The sequence below is a fragment of the Tachyglossus aculeatus genome, chromosome 21 (assembly GCF_015852505.1).
Source record: "Tachyglossus aculeatus isolate mTacAcu1 chromosome 21, mTacAcu1.pri, whole genome shotgun sequence".
In the NCBI taxonomy this organism is placed as follows: domain Eukaryota; kingdom Metazoa; phylum Chordata; class Mammalia; order Monotremata; family Tachyglossidae; genus Tachyglossus; species Tachyglossus aculeatus.
Window position 1 is genome coordinate 16,105,272 of NC_052086.1, and position 20,009 is coordinate 16,125,280.

Genomic DNA, 20,009 nt, shown 5'->3' on the forward strand with positions numbered 1-20,009 from the left:
ACTAGCTCTCTTCCTCCCTTCAAGGCCCTACTGAGAGCTCACCTCCTCCAGGAGGCCTTCCCAGACTGAGCCCCTTCCTTCCTCTCCCCCTCATCCCCCCTTCATCCCCCCCCATCTTGCCTCCTTCCCTTCCCCACAGCGCCTGTATATATGTATATATGTTTTTACATATTTATTACTCTATCTTACTTGTACATATCTATTCTATTTATTTTATTTTGTTAGTATGTTTGGTTTTGTTCTCTGTCTCCCCCTTCTAGACTGTGAGCCCACTGTTGGGTAGGGACTGTCTCTATATGTTGCCAACTTGTACTTCCCAAGCGCTTAGTACAGTGTTCTGCACACAGTAAGTGCTCAATAAATACAATTGATTGATTGATTGATTGATTGTACTAAGTGCTGGGGTCAGTGCAATACAATTGCATCAGAACCAGTCCTTGCCCAACCTGGGGCTCACGATGTAAGGAGGAGTCACAACAGGTATTGAATCCCCCCATTTTACAGATGAAGAAATTGTGACCCCCAGAAGTGACTTGCCCAAGTTCATACAGCAGGCCAGTTGCAGAACCGGGATTGGAACCCAGGTCTCCTGACTCTCTGTCCCTTGCTCTTTCCACTAGGCCACACAGACAAAGCGGACTGTACGCTCGTTGTGGGCAGAGAATGTGTTTATTAAATTACTGTGTCGTACTCTCCAGAGTGCTTAGTACAATGCTCTGCGCATAGTAAGCACTCAGTAAGTACGACTGATTGACTGACAGAAGGGAGGGCAGGAAGAGGGAGGGTAAATTGAAGGTTAGGATTATATAGGTATATATATAATATATATATGTATATATGTATATATGTTTGTACATATTTATTACTCTATTTATTTATTTAACTTGTACATATCTATTCTATTTTATTCTGTTAGTATGTTTGGTTTTGTTCTCTGTCTCCCCCTTTCAGACTGTGAGCCCACTGTTGGGTAGGGACTGTCTCTATATGTTGCCAATTTGTACTTCCCAAGCGCTTAGTACAGTGCTCTGCACATAGTAAGCGCTCAATAAATACGATTGATGATGATGATTAAAATACCAGATGAGAGGGGCTGAACCTCCTCTGCTGTCAAGAAGCAACAATCATTACACACTTTAGGGGCATGAGAAGCAGTATGGCCTAGTGCTTAAAGCCCGGGCTGGGAGTCAGAAGGACCTGGGTTCTAATCCCCGCTCTTCCACTTGGCTGCTGTGTGACCCTGGGCAAGTCAGTTCAGTTCTCTGTGCCTCAGTCCCCTCATCTGTAAAATGGGGATGAAGACTGTGAGCCTCGTATGGGACAGGGACTGGTTTTGATGCAATCGTATTGCACCGACCCAACCCTTAGTGTCCAACTGGATTACCTTGTACCTACCCAAGCCCTTAGAATGTGGAAAGAGCCCGGGCTTTAGAGTCAGAGGTCATGGGTTCAAATCCTGGCTCCGCCAATTGTCAGCTGGGTGACTTTGGGCAAGTCACTTAACTTCTCTGTGTCTCAGTGACCTCATCTGTAAAATGGGGAATAAGACTGTGAGCCTCCCGTGGGACAACCTGATCGTAACCTCCCCAGCGCTTAGAACAGTGCTTTGCACATAGTAAGCGCTTAATAAATGCCATCATTATTATACCATAGTAATCACTTAGCAAATGCCACTAATAAAAAACAAACAGAAACAAAGGAGCCCCTCCCATTGGTTCAAAACTTCCCGAGGTGCCAGCAGAGAAGCAGCATGGCTCAGTGGAAAGAGCCCGGGCTTTGGAGTCAGAGGTCATGGGTTCAAATCCCTGCTCTGCCAATTGTCAGCTGGGTGACTTTGGGCAAGTCACTTACCTTCTCTGGGCCTCAGTTCTCTCATCTGTAAAATGGGAGTGAAGATTGTGAGACCCCCAAGGGACAACCTGATCACCCTGTAACCTCCCCAGCGCTTAGAACAGTGCTTTGCACATAGTAAGCGCTTAATAAATGCCATTATTATTATTATTATTATTAATCAAGTCCAGGAGAAAGAGCCCCCATGGGTACATCTTTTAGACTGTGAGCCCACTGTTGGGTAGGGAGTCTATATGTTGCCAACTTGTACTTCCCAAGCGCTTAGTACAGTGCTCTGCACACAGTAAGCGCTCAATAAATACGATTGATGATGATCCTGCTCTGGAAAGACGACAGCGTCCTGAGCGATGTCCAAAGGCCAATTGTCATTATTATTATTATTATTATTATTATTGTTGTTATTATTATTCTTATTATCAATCAAGTCCAGAAGAAAGAGCCCCCATGGGTACATCCTGCTCTGGAAAGACGACAGCGTCCTGAGCGATGTCCAAAGGCCAGCTTTCCTGGTCAAGGAGGGATAAGAAATGGCCTTGCCCGGGCAGCAGCACTGGATGAGGAAAATAGTTCCACTGTGTGGTCAATGTGTAAACACTCATCATGCAAGAAACCAGGGCAATTAGCTGGACGGAGACAGGGACACCATAAGGGAAGGGAGCGGTGTGGGAGGACAGGCTGGGGAGGGAGGGCTTGGTCCCCCCAAACCCCTGGAAATGAACAGGTCTGAGTCCTGCCCTCTCCTCCCTCGCCCTGGACTTCCTGTTGAATGCAGCCCAGGAAACTCCAGTCCAAGGTACAGAGACCAAATTCCCCAAGAATGTTACGGTTGTGATTCCATTACGCAGTTGGATATGCATGCCCATTTTCTAAGCGTGTTGGGACACTCCGAGTCCGTTAGCCGATCGTATTTATTGAGCACCTACGGTGTGCCTCCCCCTTCTAGACTGTGAGCCCACTGTTGGGTAGGGATTGTCTCTATATGTTGCCAACTTGTACTTCCCAAGCGCTTAGTCCAGTGCTCTGCACACAGTAAGCGCTCAATAAATACGATTGAATGAATGAATGAATGAATGCAGAGCTCTATATTAGGCACTCAGGAGACAGCACAGACACCGACACATTCCCGGCCCACAGTGTGAGCTTAAAGTCCGCTACCAAGCAGATGTGGGCAGGGATTTCCCTACCAACTCTGTTGTAACTAGAGAAGCAGCGTGGCTCAGTGGAAAGAGCCCGGGCTTGGGAGCCAGAGGTCATGGGTTCTAATCCTGGCTCTGCCACTTGTCAGCTGTGTGACTTTGGGAAAGTCATTTATCTTCTCTGGGCCTCAGTTACCTCATCTGTAAAATGGGGACTAAGACCGTGAGCCCCACGTGGGACAACCTGATCACCTTGTATCCCCCCCAGCACTTAGAGCAGTGCTTTGCACATAGTAAGGGCTTAACAAATGCCATTATTATTATTATTAATTATACTAGTGCTAAAGTAAGCACTCTATAAATCGCCCTGATGGGCTGATGAGAAGCAGCCTGGCCTAGTGGAGGCAGAAGGATCATTCATTCATTCATTCATTCATTCATTCATTCAATGGTATTTATTGAGCGCTTACTGTGTGCAGAGCACTGTACTAAGCGCTTAGGAAGTACAAGTTGGCAACAAATAGAGACGGTCCCTACCCAACAGTGGGCTCACAGGCTTCTGATCCCGGCTCCGCCGCTTGTCTGCTCTGTGACCTTGGTTAAGTTACTCCACTTCTCTGTTCCTGTTACCTCATCTACAAAACGGGGATTGAGACTGAGCTCCATGTGTGCTTCTCTCCTACAAGCCACCCACATACTTCGCTCCTTTACTGCTAACTTTCTCACTGTGCCTCGATCTCGCCTGTCTTACTGCCGACCCCTGCCCACGTCCTGCCTCTGGCCTGGGATGCCCTCCCTCCTCAAATCCATCAGACAATTACTCCCCCGCTTCAAAGCCTTACCAAAGGTACATCTCCTCCCAGAGACCACCCCCCACTAAGCCTCACTTTTCCTCACCTCCCACTCCCTTCTGTGTCACCCTGCTCCCTCCCCACAGCCCCAACCCCAACAAATCCCACAGCACTTGCATATATTTGTACATTATTTATTACTCTATTTTACTTGTACATAATTACTACTCTATTAACGATGTGGACATAGCTATAGTTCTATTTATTCTGCTGGTTTTGACACCTGTCTACATGTTTTGTTTCGTTGTCTGTCTCACCCTTCTAGACTGTGAGCTCTTTGTTGGGTAGGGAGGGCCTCTAGAATAATAATAATAATGATGGCATTTATTAAGTGCTTACTATGTGCAAAGCACTGTTCTAAGTGCCGGGGAGGTTACAAGGTGATCTGGTTGTCCCACATGGGGCTCACAGTCTTAATCCCCTTTTTACAAATGAGGGAACTGAGGCACAGAGAAGTTAAGTGGCTTGCCCAAAGTCACACAACTGACAAGTGGCAGAGCCAGGATTTGAACCCATGACCTCTGACTCCAAAGCCCGGGCTCTTTCCACTGAGCCACACTGCTTCTCTATGGGCAATTTTATTCATTCATTCAATCGTATTTATTGAGCGCTTACTGTGTGCAGAGCACTGTACTAAGCGCTTGGGAAGTACAAGTTGGCAACATATAGAGACAGTCCCTACCCATTTGTATTGATGTGTCTCTCCCCCTCCCCCGGACCCCAGACTATGAGCTCGTTTTGGGCAGGGACTGTCACTGTCTGCTGTTGCATTGTACTTTCCCAAGCGCTTAGTACAGTGCTCTGCACGCATTGTTTAATAATTACAATTGAATGAATGACCAAGGCTCTCCATCACCTCGCCCCCTCCTCCCTCACCTCCCTTCTCTCCTTCTCCAGCCCAGCCCGCACCCTCCGCTCCTCTGCCGCCGCTAACCTCCTCACTGGGCCTCGTTCTCGCCTGTCCCGCCGTCGACCACCGGCCCACGTCCTCCCCCTGGCCCAGAATGCCCTCCCTCCGCACATCCGCCAAGCTAGCTCTTTTCCTCCCTTCAAAGCCCTACTGAGAGCTCACCTCCTCCAGGAGGCCTTCCCACACTGAGCTCCCTTTTTCCTCTCCTCCTCCCCATCCCCCCGCCCTACATCCTTCCCCTCCCTACAGAACCTGTATATATGTTTGTACAGATTTATTACTCTAACTTGTACATATTTACTATTCTATTTATTTTGTTAATGATGTGCATTTAGCTTTAATTCTATTTGTTCTGACGACTTGACACCTGTCCACATGTTTTGTTTTGTTGTCTGTCTCCCCCTTCTAGACTGTGAGCCCATTGTTGGGTAGGGACCGTCGCTATATGTTACCAACTTGTACTTCCCAAGAGTTTAGTCCAGTGCTCTACACACAGTAAGTGCTCAATAAATAAATGCGATTGAATGAATGAATGACCAAATGTGGGACAGAGTCTGTGTCCAATGTGGTTAGCGTGTATCTACTCCAGTGCTTAGTACAGTGCTTGGCACATAGTAAGTGCTTAACAAATGCCATTTTAAAAAAACAAACTGACTGACTGAAATATCAGCCATTTCTCCTGCCTCTCTTTCCTCTCCCCTGGGCAAATTCAAGAAGGAATCCCTGGAAACCAGGTGTTAGGGGCTGTGAGCCGCCTGGGACCGAGCCCGGAGAGGGAATGATGGGCCACGGTGTATTGCTGAATGAATTTATTACTATAAATATAGAAACAAACAAAAAAACTACATCAAATAATAGCACATTTTTGAGATGAGAACACTAGCACCCCCATCTTTTCAACGAAGGACCGGCAGGGATATCGATGAGGAAAAAGGCGCCCAGCGGGGTGAAGTGACGGGGAAGGAAGGAAGCGTGCAGCAGAAACAGGAAAGAGAAAGCGGGGGAAGGAGTCGGGGAGGAGCAGGGATTTGGGCAGAAGGGCAGGTGAACACAGCAGCGGGACTCCAGGGCTAGAGAAAAGGCCCGCTCTGGGGCCCAATTCCAACAGCAATTATAGAAAATGAAAACCCGTTAGTGTTTTTTTTTTTTTTATCTCCAACTCCTTCCCAGACCATTCCACAGTGCTAATACAAGGCACACACACTGCAAGGTCGTCAGACCGAACTACATGCGTCAATGGGGACTGAGAAAAATGAGAGGGGGCTGCTCATTTAACAACACATACACAAGCACAGTGATTTTGAGGCCCCACAGGGCCACTTGCAAAAACCAGAAGGTTCTCCCCGCCCAGAGTCCGAAGCGCCCACCTAAATGCCCACCGAGGTGGAACCCACAGGACCCAAGAAGGGCCTGGCTCGGTACCCGATGGGATCAATGGGAGGAGCGGGAAAGCCTCCCCCTCCTTTGGACGCCCGGCGTCTGTCTCTACACGGGTTGGGAGGCTGGCTGGGGGCCACTCAGAGGCCTCAGCTCCCCCGACTGTGAAGCCAGCGGGAAGATGATGCCGCCGAGAGGCCGGTGTTTTCTGACGACTTGCTGGTCTCCGCAGGGCCTGCGTGGGAGTGGGAGGGAACTTGCTGGAAGGAGCGACATTTCCGGGGATGGAGCTCTTGGCCCAGGTTGAGGAGACTGGGCTCCGGATGTTCATAAGTGACTCCCCTCAACAGCACGGGGCTGACTTTTGACAAGGAGTTCCGGAATGGCAAGTCGATGACAGTTCGGAGCCAAGAATGGGGTTGGATTAGGGGACTGTCTCTCAGCGACTTATCTGTGAGGCCGCCCAACACAGGCCAAAACCCAGCCTGGGGAGAGGTTTTCAATCCACCACAGGAAGACAAACCCATCCTAACGGCTCCCCCGTGCCTGACCTAAGCCTCCAACCAATGTCCCATTTGACTCCTACAACCCTAGGAGCCACCCTTCTCTCTCAAAGTCTTCACTGAATTCCCACTGGGGCCCTAAACGTCAATCAATCTTACTCTCCCCACACTGCTCCCGCCTCCACTGCTGAGGACTATCAAAGGGCCACTTCACAGGCTCTCCAAAAGCAGGAATGGTGCCCACTAACTCTCCGGTCCTCTCCCAGGCACTTAGTAGAGTGCTCCGCACATAAGAAGCTTTCAATAAATACCACTGACTGATGGACTGTCGGGCCTATCCCGACTGGTCCGAACACCAAGCCATCCCCACTGTAGTTGAGTTTCTGGAGATCCCTACGACATCGACGACAAGGGATAGTTAAAATCTGAGAAGCAGATTGGACTCCGGCTAAGGACCGGGTAGTTCACCAGGCTCCCTTGCCCCCCGAAAAACCATCAATCCCAGACCCTGAGCCAGACTTAAGGCCTCAAGGAAGTCAGGGGGCACTCGGAGTTTTCACCCCGTGGAGATTCCAGCAAAGTCCAGGGTTCGGGGAAGAACCTACCCAGGAAAGAGGGGCACTAAAGAGTTAAAAAGCCAAAGGCTCGCATTCTGTGCTTTGGATCCCAGGCCCGAGAAGCTTGCCAAGACCGAAGGCTCTGGGGAAAGCCGGCTGGAAACTGCTGAGGGCGTTGGGGGGGAGGAGCAGGAGGACGAGATGGAGATTCCCAGTCCTTGTGAGCAGAAGCAGTTGGATCCCTTCCACCCGCACTGCCTGCCAGAGGGGTGGGCACCCCTCTCCCGCCCTCAGCCCCACAGCCTGCTGGGCTGATTGGTGCCACTGGTGGTTTGGAGTCCCACAGGAAGAAGCTAAGATGCTCTGACTTCCAGAGCAAGGGTCTCCAGTCGGTCTCTGCATGCCGTTCCCAAAAAGCCAGTGCCTGCGGAGGCAGAGGCCTCTGGGTGAAAAGGAAGAGAGAAGGCCCCCAACGAAACCCAGTTACCTCATGCCATGGGTGGAAGAGGAGCTTGACAATGCCACTGCTGCAGCCGCGCACATCTACAACAAGCAACTGACAGGCTACCGGGCAGGACAGCAAAAGGCTGCCTTCGGCTGCCACGTGATACTACAGAACGCAGTGTTATTTCCTTCATAAAGTTTGCCTTGACCTCCGCTCTTTCGCTCTAAATATCCCTGTGAGGAAAAACGCCCCCTTCCCATCCCACCCACGGAATTCCCTTCCACTAATTTAAATTTGGTTCTGGGAGGGAAGAGTACAGAACCGCTTAGGGTCTGAACCAGGTCTGACCCCCGCCAAGAATCGCCTCGGCCAAACTCCGGGTCGTATAGCCAAGAGGTTACTTCAGTTCCCGGGGAAGGAACTGCCATCTCTGGTCCCAGCCTTCCAGGCCAAAGGGAAGCTAAAAAAAGGCCCCTAACTCCCGATGGGGAAAGTTGCGGTCCTTCATCTCGCGTCAGTTACAAACCAGTTTAAAGTACAAAAGGGGATTTGGGTGGGGGAGGAACGGGACGGTTCAGAGGAGTATGTTAGCTGTGCTCTTTTGATCGGGGTCCGGGGCCCTTCCGAGCCCGCTGCTTCCGCCGTGATGCGTAGAGAGAGGGAGGTGTGAGTGTAGTTTGGGGTCCAGGCGGGTGGGCTGGGGGCTCCAAACCAGCACCTCAGAGAGGGGTCAGCTCGGCCTCCTCCAACCCGAGGCCGGGGGCGCTCAGTGGAGGAAGAGGAGACCCGCTCCTGCCGTAGCTCCGGAAGGTCTCCATGGAGGCTGAACTTCCTGAAAGGGAACGGAAGAGAAGGGAGAAAATGGAGGTTGATTCCCCAGAGGACAACGGTGACCACGGAGCTCCTACACACATTACGGGCCTCCGGCCTGAGGGGGAGGTGCCCCACCCGGGGCTCGGAGAGGCAGACCCACTTGGGGATACCATGCGGCCATCAAAGGCTGAGGTTAGAGTCGGATTCCTTGGGTCTGGATGGGAGAGGTGGGGGAAACTGCTACCGGGCAGAAATCCGGCAATGGGACCCCAAGGTTGGCTTAGACTGTAAGCTCGTTGTAGGCAGGTGATCACGTCTACCGACTCTGTTGCACTGTACTCTCCCAGATGCATAGCCCTTGGGAGATCCGAGGTAATCGGGTTGGACGCAGTCTATGCCCCATGTGGGGCTCACAGTCTTACTCCCCAATTTACAGATGAGGTAACCGAGGACTAGTGACTTGCCCGAGGCCATCCAGCAGACAAGCGGCAGAGTCAGGATTAGAACCCAGGTCCTTCTGACTCTCTGGCCCAGGTTCAATCCACTAGGCCACGCTTCTTTTCTGCACAGCGTAGTGCTCTGCACATGGTACGCACGGCACACTACGCATCAAGCAAAAACTCCTCACTCTTGGCTTCAAGGCTCTCCATCACCTCGCCCCCTCCTACCTCACCTTCTCCAGCCCAGCCCGCACCCTCCGCTCCTCTGCTGCTAATCTCCTCACTGGACCTCGTTCTCGCCTGTCCCGCCATCGACCCCCCGGCCCAAGTTCTCCCCCTGGCCTGGAATGCCCTCCCTCCCCACACCCACCAAGCTAGCTCTCTTCCCCCCTTCAAAGCCCTACTGAGAACTCACCTCCTCCAAGAAGCCTTCCCAAACCGAGCCCCCTTTTTCCTCTCCTCCTCCCTATCCCCCCGCCCTACCTCCTTCCCCTCCCCACAACACCTGTATATATGTTTGTACAGTTTTATTACTCTATTTACTTGTTCATATTTACTATTCTTTTGATTTTGTTAATGATGTGCGTTTAGCTTTAATTCTATTTCTTCTGATGACTTGAAACCTGTCCACATGTTTTGTTTTGTTGCCTGTCTCCCCCTTCTAGACTGTGAGCCTGTTGTTGGGTAGGGACCGTCTCTATACGTCGCCGACTTGTACTTCCCAAGCGTTTAGTACAGTGCTCTGCACACAGTAAGCACTCAATAAATGATTGAATGAATGAATCAATACAAGCTCAATAAATACCACGGATTGACTGATGGAGCTCAAGTCTCCACTTTGGTTCCAGAGTGTATGACGCAGGGAGCAAAATCAATCCAATTCATGTTCTTTATCAGGTTTCCAAGAATATTATAAAAAGGTAGTTCTAGCTAAGCTGCAAACTAGCTCTCTCCATTTTACAGCTCTCTACCTTCACCAAAAATGACTTGTCTATCTTGTACCTACCCCAGCAGTTAGTACTGTGCTTGGCACATGGTAAAACCTTAACAAATACCTTTATTATTATTATGACTCACTCCTCCCAAAGCCACCTTCTGACTCCCGCTCTCAGCTCTCCAGTCTCCAACTCTTTACTCATACTGCTCCCCCTGACTTGAAGTCAGTCTTTCATTCTTCAAATCCATCAGAACACAGTTCTCCCCCTCTGCAAAGCCCTCCTAACATCCTGTCTCCTCCAAGAAACCTTAGCCAATTAACCCCCAACGCATCAGGCTGCACCATCCCAACAGCGATCTTTTGCCATTTTGGGTTGATACCCAACCTCGGCGTCTGTGTGAGAGACAGATTTACTCCGCTTTCTCAGGATAATAATAATGTTGGTATTTGTTAAGCGCTTACTATGTGCCAAGCACTGTTCTAAGCACTGGGGTAGATTCAAGGTAATCAGGTTGTCCCACGTGGGGGTCACAGTCTTAATCCTCATTTTACAGATGAGGGAACTGCGGTACAGAGAAGCTGAGTGACTTGCCCAAGGTCACAAAGCTGATAAGTGGCAGAGCCGGGATTAGAACCCATGATTTCTGACTCCCAAGCCCGGGCTCTTTCCACTAAGCCACACTGTTACATGAGAAGCAGTGTGGATTAGTAGGAAAAGCACAGGCCGGGGCTGGGGGCCTGGATTCTAACTTCAGCCTGTCACTTGCCTGCTGTGTGACAAAGGGAAAGTTCACTCTCAGTGCTCAGTAATAATAATAATAATGGTATTTGTTAAGCACTTACTATGTGCAAAGCACTGTTCTAAGTGCTGGGGGGGATGCAAGGTGATCAGGTTGTTCCACAGGGGGCTCACAGTCTTAGTGCCTATTTTACAGATGAGGTAACTGAGGTACAGAGAAGCGAAGTGACTTGCCCAAAGTCACACAGCTGACAATTGGCAGAGCCAGGATTTGAACCCATGACCTCTGACTTCCAAGCCCCTGCTCTTTCCACTGAGCCATGCTGCTTCTCTGTACAGTGAGAACAGTACAGTACTTAGTACAGTACAGTGATCTGCATATAGTAAATGCTTAACAAATACCGCAGTGATTATTATTGTCCTTATTCTTCTTTTTGCTCCCCCTATCAGTAAATAATCTAAGTGTGTCTATTAGATGGCGAGCCCCCCGAGAAGGATGGGCCACTTCTTCTGTTTCTGGTCTAACTGTCCCAGGAGCTTAAGGGGCGTTCATCTGGACGCTGTGTGTCTGTCACGTTATCTCAGAGGACATGGGTTCAAATCCCTGCTCCGCCAATTGTCAGCTGTGTGGCCTTGGGCAAATCACTTCACTTCTCTGTGCCTCAGTTCCCTCATCTGTAAAATGGGGATTAAGACTGTGAGCCCCACGTGGGACAACCTGATCACCACCTTGTATCCTCCCCAGCGCTTAGAACAGTGATTTGCACATAGTAAGCACTTAACAAATGCCATTATTATTATTATTATTATTATTATCAATGGGCCACAGTGTTGGAAGAAACAGTCGTGTGTGGATACGCAGAGTCGGCAATAACTAATGTAGTATGATAGGTCTTTAGCAGTGCCTGGCACATAGTAAGCGCTTATAATCATTATTATTATTATTTAGCGTGACCTTTGTCATGAAGGTGAACCCCCGTTACAGGAGACAAGACTTTGTGCTCAAAAACAGTACCGATGATGATGTTTTCATCATCATCATCAATTGTATTTATTGAGCGCTTACTGTGTGCAGAGCACTGTACTAAGCGCTTGGGAAGTACAAGTTGGCAACATATAGAGACAGTCCCTACCCAACAGTGGGCTCACAGTCTAAAAGCTGTCTTTCAGCTACATGAAGGCTCATTGCTTGGTGAGGATTTTCCGAGGAGGAATTCTTTCCGTCCAGTGCCCTCGCCAAAGATGGAAAGGGATGGGGGTGCTGCTATGGGTAAGGGGAGTTGGGAGGCCAGGTCGCTAACCGGGAGGCAGAGGTGAGCCCGCAGATGGGATGGCAGGGACAAGGAGCTGCAGGTCCGGAAGGGAAAGAAAGAGGTGAGGAGGAGGGAAGGAATCTCACTGCTGGAAGAAACAGGAAGACGAGGACAGGAGCTGGTGGGCTTCAAGTGAAATAGACAATGGCTACAGGAAGCACTGGATAATAATAATAATGATGATGGTATTTATTACGTGCTTACTATATGCAAAGCACTGTTCTAAGCGCTGAAGAAAAGCAGCGTGGCATAGTGGATAGAGCAAGGACCTGGGTTCTAATCCTGGCTTCACCACATCTGCCATGTGACCTTGGCCAGATCACTTCACTACTCCATGCCTCAGTTCCCTCACCTGCAAAATGGGGATTAAGACTGGGGGCCCCATGCAGGGACTGTGTCCGACCTGATTAACTGATCTACCCCGGCGCTTAGACCAGCACAAAGTAAGCGCTTAATGAGTACCATAACTATTACTACGAGAGACCCCACTCAGGCCTTAACTTTGAAAGAATCGAAGAAGCAAGGTCGTCTCAGAAGTTTCAGGCCCAAGGAGCTGCTCTGGGGGACAGAGGGAAGCCTCGGAGTAATCATCAATTCTGCTAGGAGTCTTTTCAGTACGCATTTTGGATAAAACACGAAGGCCGAGTTAGGGTGCATTGTCCGGACGCCGTGTGCCTCTCTGGATAGAACAGGCCGTGGACAAAATGGTCGTTTGCAGGTGGGTGGAGTTTGCATGGTGACTAATGTAGCATGACTGGTCCTTAGTGTGATCAAGAAGATGAACCCCTCTGTCACTGGAGAAATGAGTGTGTTTTCACACTCATATAAAATAGAAATAAGTGTTCGTGTTCTGGCACCTCTAATTCTGCACTTGCCCCTGCTCTCAGTTTAACTTGAAACAGTGCTCAGCGCTTAGAACAGTGCTTGGCACATAGTAAACGCTTAATAAATGCCATCAAAAAACAAAAAAACTGGCTTTAACGTAGGGAAGCAGCGTGGCTTAGTGGCTAGAGCACAGGCCCGGGAATCTGAAGGACCTAGGGTCTAATCCCAGCCCAGCTCCACCGCTTGTCCGCTGCGTGACTTTGGGCAAGTCATTTCACTTCCCTATGCTTCACTTACTTCAACAGTAAAATAGGGACTAAGATTGTGAATGGGACAGGGACTGTGTCCAACCTGATTGATTCGTATTTGCCCCGGCGCTTAGTACAGTGCTTGGGACGTAGTGAGCACTTAACAAATACCATAAAAAAAGAGACAATTTCATGAAAGTTTCTGAAACCAGATTAAAATTTAATGCCCACATGAATGAGATAATAATAATAATGGCATTTAGTAAGCGCTTACTATGTGCAAAGCACTGTTCTAAGTGCTGGGGAGGTTACAAGGTGATCGGGTTGTCCCATGGGGGGCTCACAGTCTTAATCCCCATTTTACAGATGAGGTAACTGGGGCCCAGAGAAGTTAAGTGACTTGCCCAAGTCACACAGCTGACAATTGGCGGAGCTGGGATCTGAACCCAAGACCTTTGACTCCAAAGCCCGGGCTCTTTCCCTTGAGATGAAGAGAATGGCAGATTCACAGAACTCGATCCGTCAATCGATGACATTGACTGAGTGCTTACTGTGTGCAGAACACTGTACTAAGTGCTTAAAGGAATACAATAATAGAGTAAGTAGATACAATCCCTGCCCACAAGGTGCTTGCAGTCTAGAGCCAGAGACAGATGGAAAAATAAATTACAGATGGGGTAAATGGCAGAGTATAAGGATATATACATAAATGCTGTGGGCCTGAGGTAAATATCAAAGTGCTTAAGGGGCACACCCCCAAGTGAATAGATGATGCAGAAGGGAGGATGAATAATAATAATAATAATAATGGTATTTGTCAAGCGCTTACTATGTGCCAAGCACTGTTCTAAGCACTGGGGAAGATACAAGGTAATCAGGTTGTCCCACGTGGGGCTCACAGTCTTAATCCCCATTTTACAGATGAGGTAACTGAGACCCAGAGAGGAGAGGTGACTTGCCCAAAGTCACACAGCTGACAAATGGCAGAGTGAGGATTAGAACCCACGACTTCTGACTAGTGGAGGTGAGATCTTAGTCAAGGAAGGCCTCTCGGACGAGATAAGATTTTAGTACGGCTTTGAAGATGGGGAGAGTGGTGGTCTTTCAGGTACGAAGAGGGAGGCAGTTCAGTTAAGTGACCTGCTCAAGGGGTCTCACAGCAGACAGTGGGGAAGCCGGGGTTAGAACCCAGGTCCTCTGACTCCAGGCCCATGCTCTTTCCACTAGGCCATGCTGCTTCTCAAGCTTACGCACAAGCCCCCTTTAAAGCAAACCAGCACAACTTATAAAAACGCACAGTTAAACCCTCGTTATTGAGACTGGCCATGAAACTTTTGAGGCCTGGTGTCATCATCATCATCATCAATCATATTTATTGAGCGCTTACTATGTGCAGAGCACTGTACTAAGCACTTGGGAAGTACAAATTGGCAACATATAGAGACAGTCCCTACCCAACAGTGGGCTCACAGTCTAAAAGGGGGAGAGCCCCTCTCCCCCGTGGCCGCTTCGCAGAGCCTTTCAGTCTCCCTCTCCTGAGAGTGACCATCTACTCTTCCTACTTCTGAATAAATAAGCTAAGTACCTACTTGTTGTTGACCTGGTGTGGCTGCTCTGACTCTCAGGTATTGCTCCGAAAACCTGTTCCGGATGGGCAAGGAGTCAGTGGCCAGACAGATGAGATCGAGGTACAGTGAGTAGGTGGGGAATTGGAGTGGGACATCAGTGACGCAAGGTAGGAGGGGAAGAGCCTATTTAGCGCCTTAAAGCGGAGTTTCTGTTTGACGGAAAAATGGATGGGCAGCCACTGGAGGATTTTGAGGAGTGGGGACACGTGGGCTAAATGCGTTTTGAGAAAGATGATCCGGGCAGTGGAGTGAAGGATGGACTAGAGTGGGGAGAGACAGGAGGCAGGGAGGTCAGCTGATGCAGTTGTCACTGTGGGATATGATAAGTGATTGGATTAGTGGGGTAGCAGTTTATTTGGAGACAAATAATTACTTACATTAATGCCTGTCTCCCTCTCTAGACTGTAAGCTAGTTGTAGGCAGCGAATGTATCTGTTATACTGTTATGTTGTACTCTCCCTAGGGCTTAATATAGTGTTCTGTACATGGTAAGCACTCAACAGATACGACTGACTGAGTGGAGAAGAAAGGGCAATTTGAGCGATGTTCTGAAGACAGAACTGACAGAATTTGGTGACAATATTCATTCAATCGTATTTATTGAGCGCTTACTGTGTGCAGAACACTGTACTAAGCGCTTATCTGACTATCTGATCTGAATGACAGACATGAGCTGGGGACAATGCCAAGGTTCAGGATAGTGGGGTTGTCTACAGTGATGGGAAAGACAGGGTTTGAGTAGGAAGACTGTGAGCCCACTGTTGGGTAGGGACCGTCTCTATATGTTGCCAACTTGTACTTCCCAAGTGCTTAGTACAGTGCTCTGCACACAGTAAGCGCTCAATAAATACGACTGATTGATTGAAGATGAGGAGTTCTGTTTTGGACACGTTTAGTTCATTCATTAATTCATTCACTCATTCGTATTTATTGAGCGCTTACTGTGTGCAGAGCACTGTACTAAGCGCTTGGGAAGTACAAGTCGGCGACATATAGAGATGGTCCCTACCCAACAACAGGCTCACAGTCTAGAAGAGGGAGACAGACAACAAAACAAAACATGTGGACAGGTGTCAAGTCATCAGAATAAATAGAAATAAAGCTAGATGCACATCATTAACAAAATAAATACAATAGTAAATATGTACAAGAAAAATAAATAGAGTAATAAATCTGACAAACATATATATAGGTGCTGTGGGGAGGGGAAGGAGGTAGGGTGGGGGGATGGGGAGGAGGAGAGGAAAAAGGGGGCTCAGTCTGGGAAGGCCTCCTGGAGTAGGTGAGCTCTCAGTTTAAGGTGTCGGTGGGACATCCAAGTAGAGATGTCCTGGAGGCGCGAGGAAATGTGAGACTGCAGAGAAGGAGGGTGGTTGGGGTTAGAGACACAGATTTGGGAACCATCTGTTTCAAGATGGTCGTTGAAGTCACGGGAGCGGAATGAGTTTTCCAAGGTAGTGGGTGAAGCTGGAGAACAGAAGGGGACTTGGACCTAAGCCTTGAGAAATTCCCACCTTGAGAGGGTGGGAGGCACAGGAGTCTGCGACGGTCCCCGAGATGGAACGGCCAGAGAGATAAGAGGAGAACAAGAAGAGGACGGTGTCCGTGAAACCAAGGTTGGACAGTGTTTCCAGGAGAAGGAGATGCTCCTCAGTGCCGAAGGCAGCCGAGAGGTCACGGAGGATAGAAAGGAGGATGACAGAGGTCAGTAGAAAAGCTACTTAAAAGTCATCCGGGGACCCTGCAGTTGCATCCGACTGTGAGAGATGAATCAGTCAATCGGTGGTATTTACTAAGCGCTTACTACATGCAGAGCACTGTACTGAGTGCTTGGGAGAGTACAATATAAAAGAGCTGGCAGGCACTTTCCCTGCTCACAGCGACATCTTTATGGAATGAGAAAGAGCTCCTTAACAGCGCAATCAGGCCAGTGATATGTACCAAGCGCTATGCGCAGAACACTGTATTAAGCACTTGGGAGAGTACAATGAAACAGAATTGGCAGGTAGGTTCCCTGTCCACAAGTCCACTCTCTATCGATGATGATGATGGCATTTGTTAAGTGCTTACTATGTGCCAGGCACTGTACTAACCATTGGGGTAGCTATATGATAATAGGGTTGGACACAGTCCCTGTCCCACATAGGGCTCACAGTTTGAATTCCCATTTTATAGATGAGGTAACTGAGGCACAGAGAAGTGAAGTGACTTGGCCAAAGTCACACAAGTGGAGGATAAGTGGAGGAGCCGGGATTAGAACCCAGGTCCTTCTGAATCCCAGGCCCGTGCTCTATCCACTATGCCTTGCTGCTCTAAGAGTTGAGAGCTCCCAACGAGTGCCAGGGAAAAGGGATGGGGTCAAGTTCCCATCCCTCTTTCCTTCTGGCGATCCCAAGGCCAGAAGACATTTGGCCTATGCCTTCTCCATCTTGGGCAGCACTTTCAAGCATCCTCGAGAAGCAGCTTGGCTCAATGGAAAGAGCCTGGGCTTGGGAGTCAGAGGTCGTAGGTTCAAATCCCGGCTCCGCCAATTGTCAGCTGTGTGACTTTGGGCAAGTCACTTGACTTCTCTGGGCTTCAGTTCCCTCATCTGTAAAACGGGGATGAAGACTGTGAGCCCCACGTGAGACAATCTGATCACCTTGCATCCTCCCCACCGCTTAGAACAGTGCTTTGCACATAGTAAGCGCTTAACAAATGCCATCATTATTATTATTATTATTATCCTGCTTACAGCATGCACCCTGGTGACAGTGAGGAAGCACTGCACCATTACTTCCCAAGCGCTTAGTACAGTGCTGTGCACACAGTAAGTGCTCAATAAATATGATTGATTGATTAATAATACTACTACTAACAATTATGGTATTTGTTAAGCACTTACTATGTGCCAAGCACTGTTCTAAGTGCTGGGATAGATATACGGTGATCAGGTTGTCCCACATGGGGCTCACAGTCTTAATCCCCATTTTACAGATGAGGTAACAGGCATAGAGAAGTTAAGTGGCTTGCCCAAGGTCACACAGCAGACAAGCGGCAGAGCCGGAATTAGAACCCATGACCTCTGACTCCCAAGCCCGTGCTCTTTCCACTAAGTCACGCTGCTTTCTGCCTCCCATAGCCCTGGAGAGGGACCCTCCTGCAGCCGCCCGATCTAGTAGCCGGAGCAAAATATTTAGCAGCCTGACATACAAAATTTTCAAATCCTCCTCTTTTTCCGGCCGCCAGCTGTAAGCAGCTCCTGGCCCACAGCGGCCTGCAATTCATTCAACAGTATTTATTGAGCGCTTACTGTGTGCAGAGCACTGTACTAAGCGCTTATCTGACTATCTGATCTGAATGACAGACATGAGCTGGGGATAATGCCAAGGTTCAGGATAGTGGGGTTGTCTACAGTGATGGGAAAGACAGGGTTTGAGTGGGAAGACTGTGAGCCCACTGTTGGGTAGGGACCGTCTCTATATGTTGCCAACTTGTACTTCCCAAGTGCTTAGTACAGTGCTCTGCAGTGGTTAAGATTACAGGCCTGGGAGTCGGAAGGTCCTGGTTCCACCACTTATCTGCTGTGTGAGTGACCTTGTGCAAGTCACTTCATTTCTCTGTGGCTCAGTTACCTTATCTGTAAAATGGGGATTGAGACTGTGAGCCTCATGTGGGACAGGGACTGTATCCAACCTGACTGGCTTGTATCTACCCCAGTGCTTAGTACAGTGCCTGGCATATAGTAAGCGTTTAACAAATAACACAATCATTATTATCATTAAATGCAATGTTAGCACGCCCAGCTCCTTTCTCTGGAAGCAGCCTGTGTGATCCGAAGCCCCAGGCCCTGGAGAGATTGAAAAGCACTGATTTCTTTTCTATTTTAGGACCAGTGCATCATGCTGGCAAGATTGTCTACCGAAGTCGACTAGCGGAGAGGGAGAGAGAGGACTGCCTGGGCACCTTCCATGGCTTCCAACCAGAAGAAGAACCCGGCCAGCTCAAGTCCCTCAAAGTACTTATAATAATAACAATAATGGCATTTGTTAAGCGCTTACTGTGTGCAAGGACTGCTCTAAGCATCAGGGAGGATAAAAGGTGATCAGGTTGTCCCACGTGGGGCTCCCAGTCTTAATCCCCATTTTACAGACGAGGTAACTGAGGCACAGAGAAGCTAAGTGACTTGCCCAAGGTCACACAGCTGACAATTGGCAGAGCCGGTATTTGAACCCATGACCTCTGACTCCCAAGCCCATGCTTTTTCCACTGAGGCACACTGCTTCTTCACAAGCCCAAGTCTCTCCTTCACAAAGTGCCGGTAAGCTTGTAAGCTTGCTGTGGGCAGGAAATGTGTCTGTTTATTGCTGTACTGTACTCTCCCAAATGCTTAGTACAGTGCTCTGCTCAGAGTAAGTCCTCAATAAATGCAATTTACTTCCAGCTTGTGTTGTTCTCTGAGCCCTACATGGGGCAGGGACTGTGTCTGACCTGATTACCTTGTATCTACCCTGCACTTAATGGATAGAGCACAGGCCTGGTCATGGGTTCTAATCCCGGCTCCACCACTTGTCAGCTGTGTGACTTTGGGCAACTCACTTCACTTCTCTGGGCCTCAGTTACCTCATTAGTAAAACGGAAATTAAGAATGTGAGCCCCATGTGGGACAACCTGATTACCTTGTATCTACCCCAGCGCTTAGAGCAATGCTTGGAACACAGTAAGTGCTTAACAAATACCATTATTATTATGAATGATGGAGTCACTCAGGGCAACAAGTGATTGTGGACACTACACAGAAATCTGTGGGTTTGGCTTTCTTTGGCTTTTGGTGAAAGAAACCCCAAGTGGAAAATGAAGTTGAGTGTAGCGTCCTCTAGACTGTGAGCTTGTTGTGGGCAGGAATGTGTCTGTCTGTTGTTCTACTGTACTCTCCCAAGCGCTTAGTACAGTGCTTTGCATACAGTAAGCGCTCAATAAATACGACTGAATGAATGTAGGGGAATGTGGGCCAGTACTCCCATCTAAGGAGTCGTGAAGACACGGAGCTATTCATCTGGAGCAATTACGTGGCTGGGGCTCAGTCTTCTCAAGTCCTACACGTGGCCCTTCCTTCCATCCCTCCTTCCCTCCCAGTGACTCCACTTACATCAAAAAGAACTGTAAGAGCCTTGAAGAACTACAATCTGTGAAGAAATGTCTCAAGCACAAACAGCCAAGGGGGCGGAGACCCCAATTTGGGGGGAGGGAGTGGAAAATGGAAAGGCCCTCCTGAGGTGGTCCAATCAATCAGTGGTATTTATCGCGTGCTTACTGTGTGCAAGACCCCTGTACTGAGTGTTCCTCCACAGCTTGTGAGCTCTTTGAGGGCAGGGAATGTGTGCCTTGCTTCCATTGTACTTTCCCAAGCACTTAGTACAGTGCTTTGCACTCAGGTAAAGACCACTGTTTGATAAA

At 48.9% G+C, this 20,009-nt stretch overlaps 1 protein-coding gene across 3 annotated transcripts in view; it reads right to left on the reverse strand.

Annotated features, from left to right (window-relative positions):
- Window positions 1-5,542: 5,542 nt before the first annotated feature.
- MGRN1 (mahogunin ring finger 1) overlaps window positions 5,543-20,009 on the reverse strand; it is a 147,043-nt gene continuing 132,576 nt past the window's right edge. For 2 of the 3 annotated variants that reach the window (XM_038762548.1, XM_038762546.1), the window contains one exon: window positions 5,543-8,462. In XM_038762548.1, the coding sequence (XP_038618476.1) occupies window positions 8,350-8,462 (113 nt within the window). In that variant the 3' untranslated portion in view covers window positions 5,543-8,349. The remainder of the gene's footprint in view (window positions 8,463-20,009) is intronic. The other variant, XM_038762549.1, reaches the window with a different exon arrangement.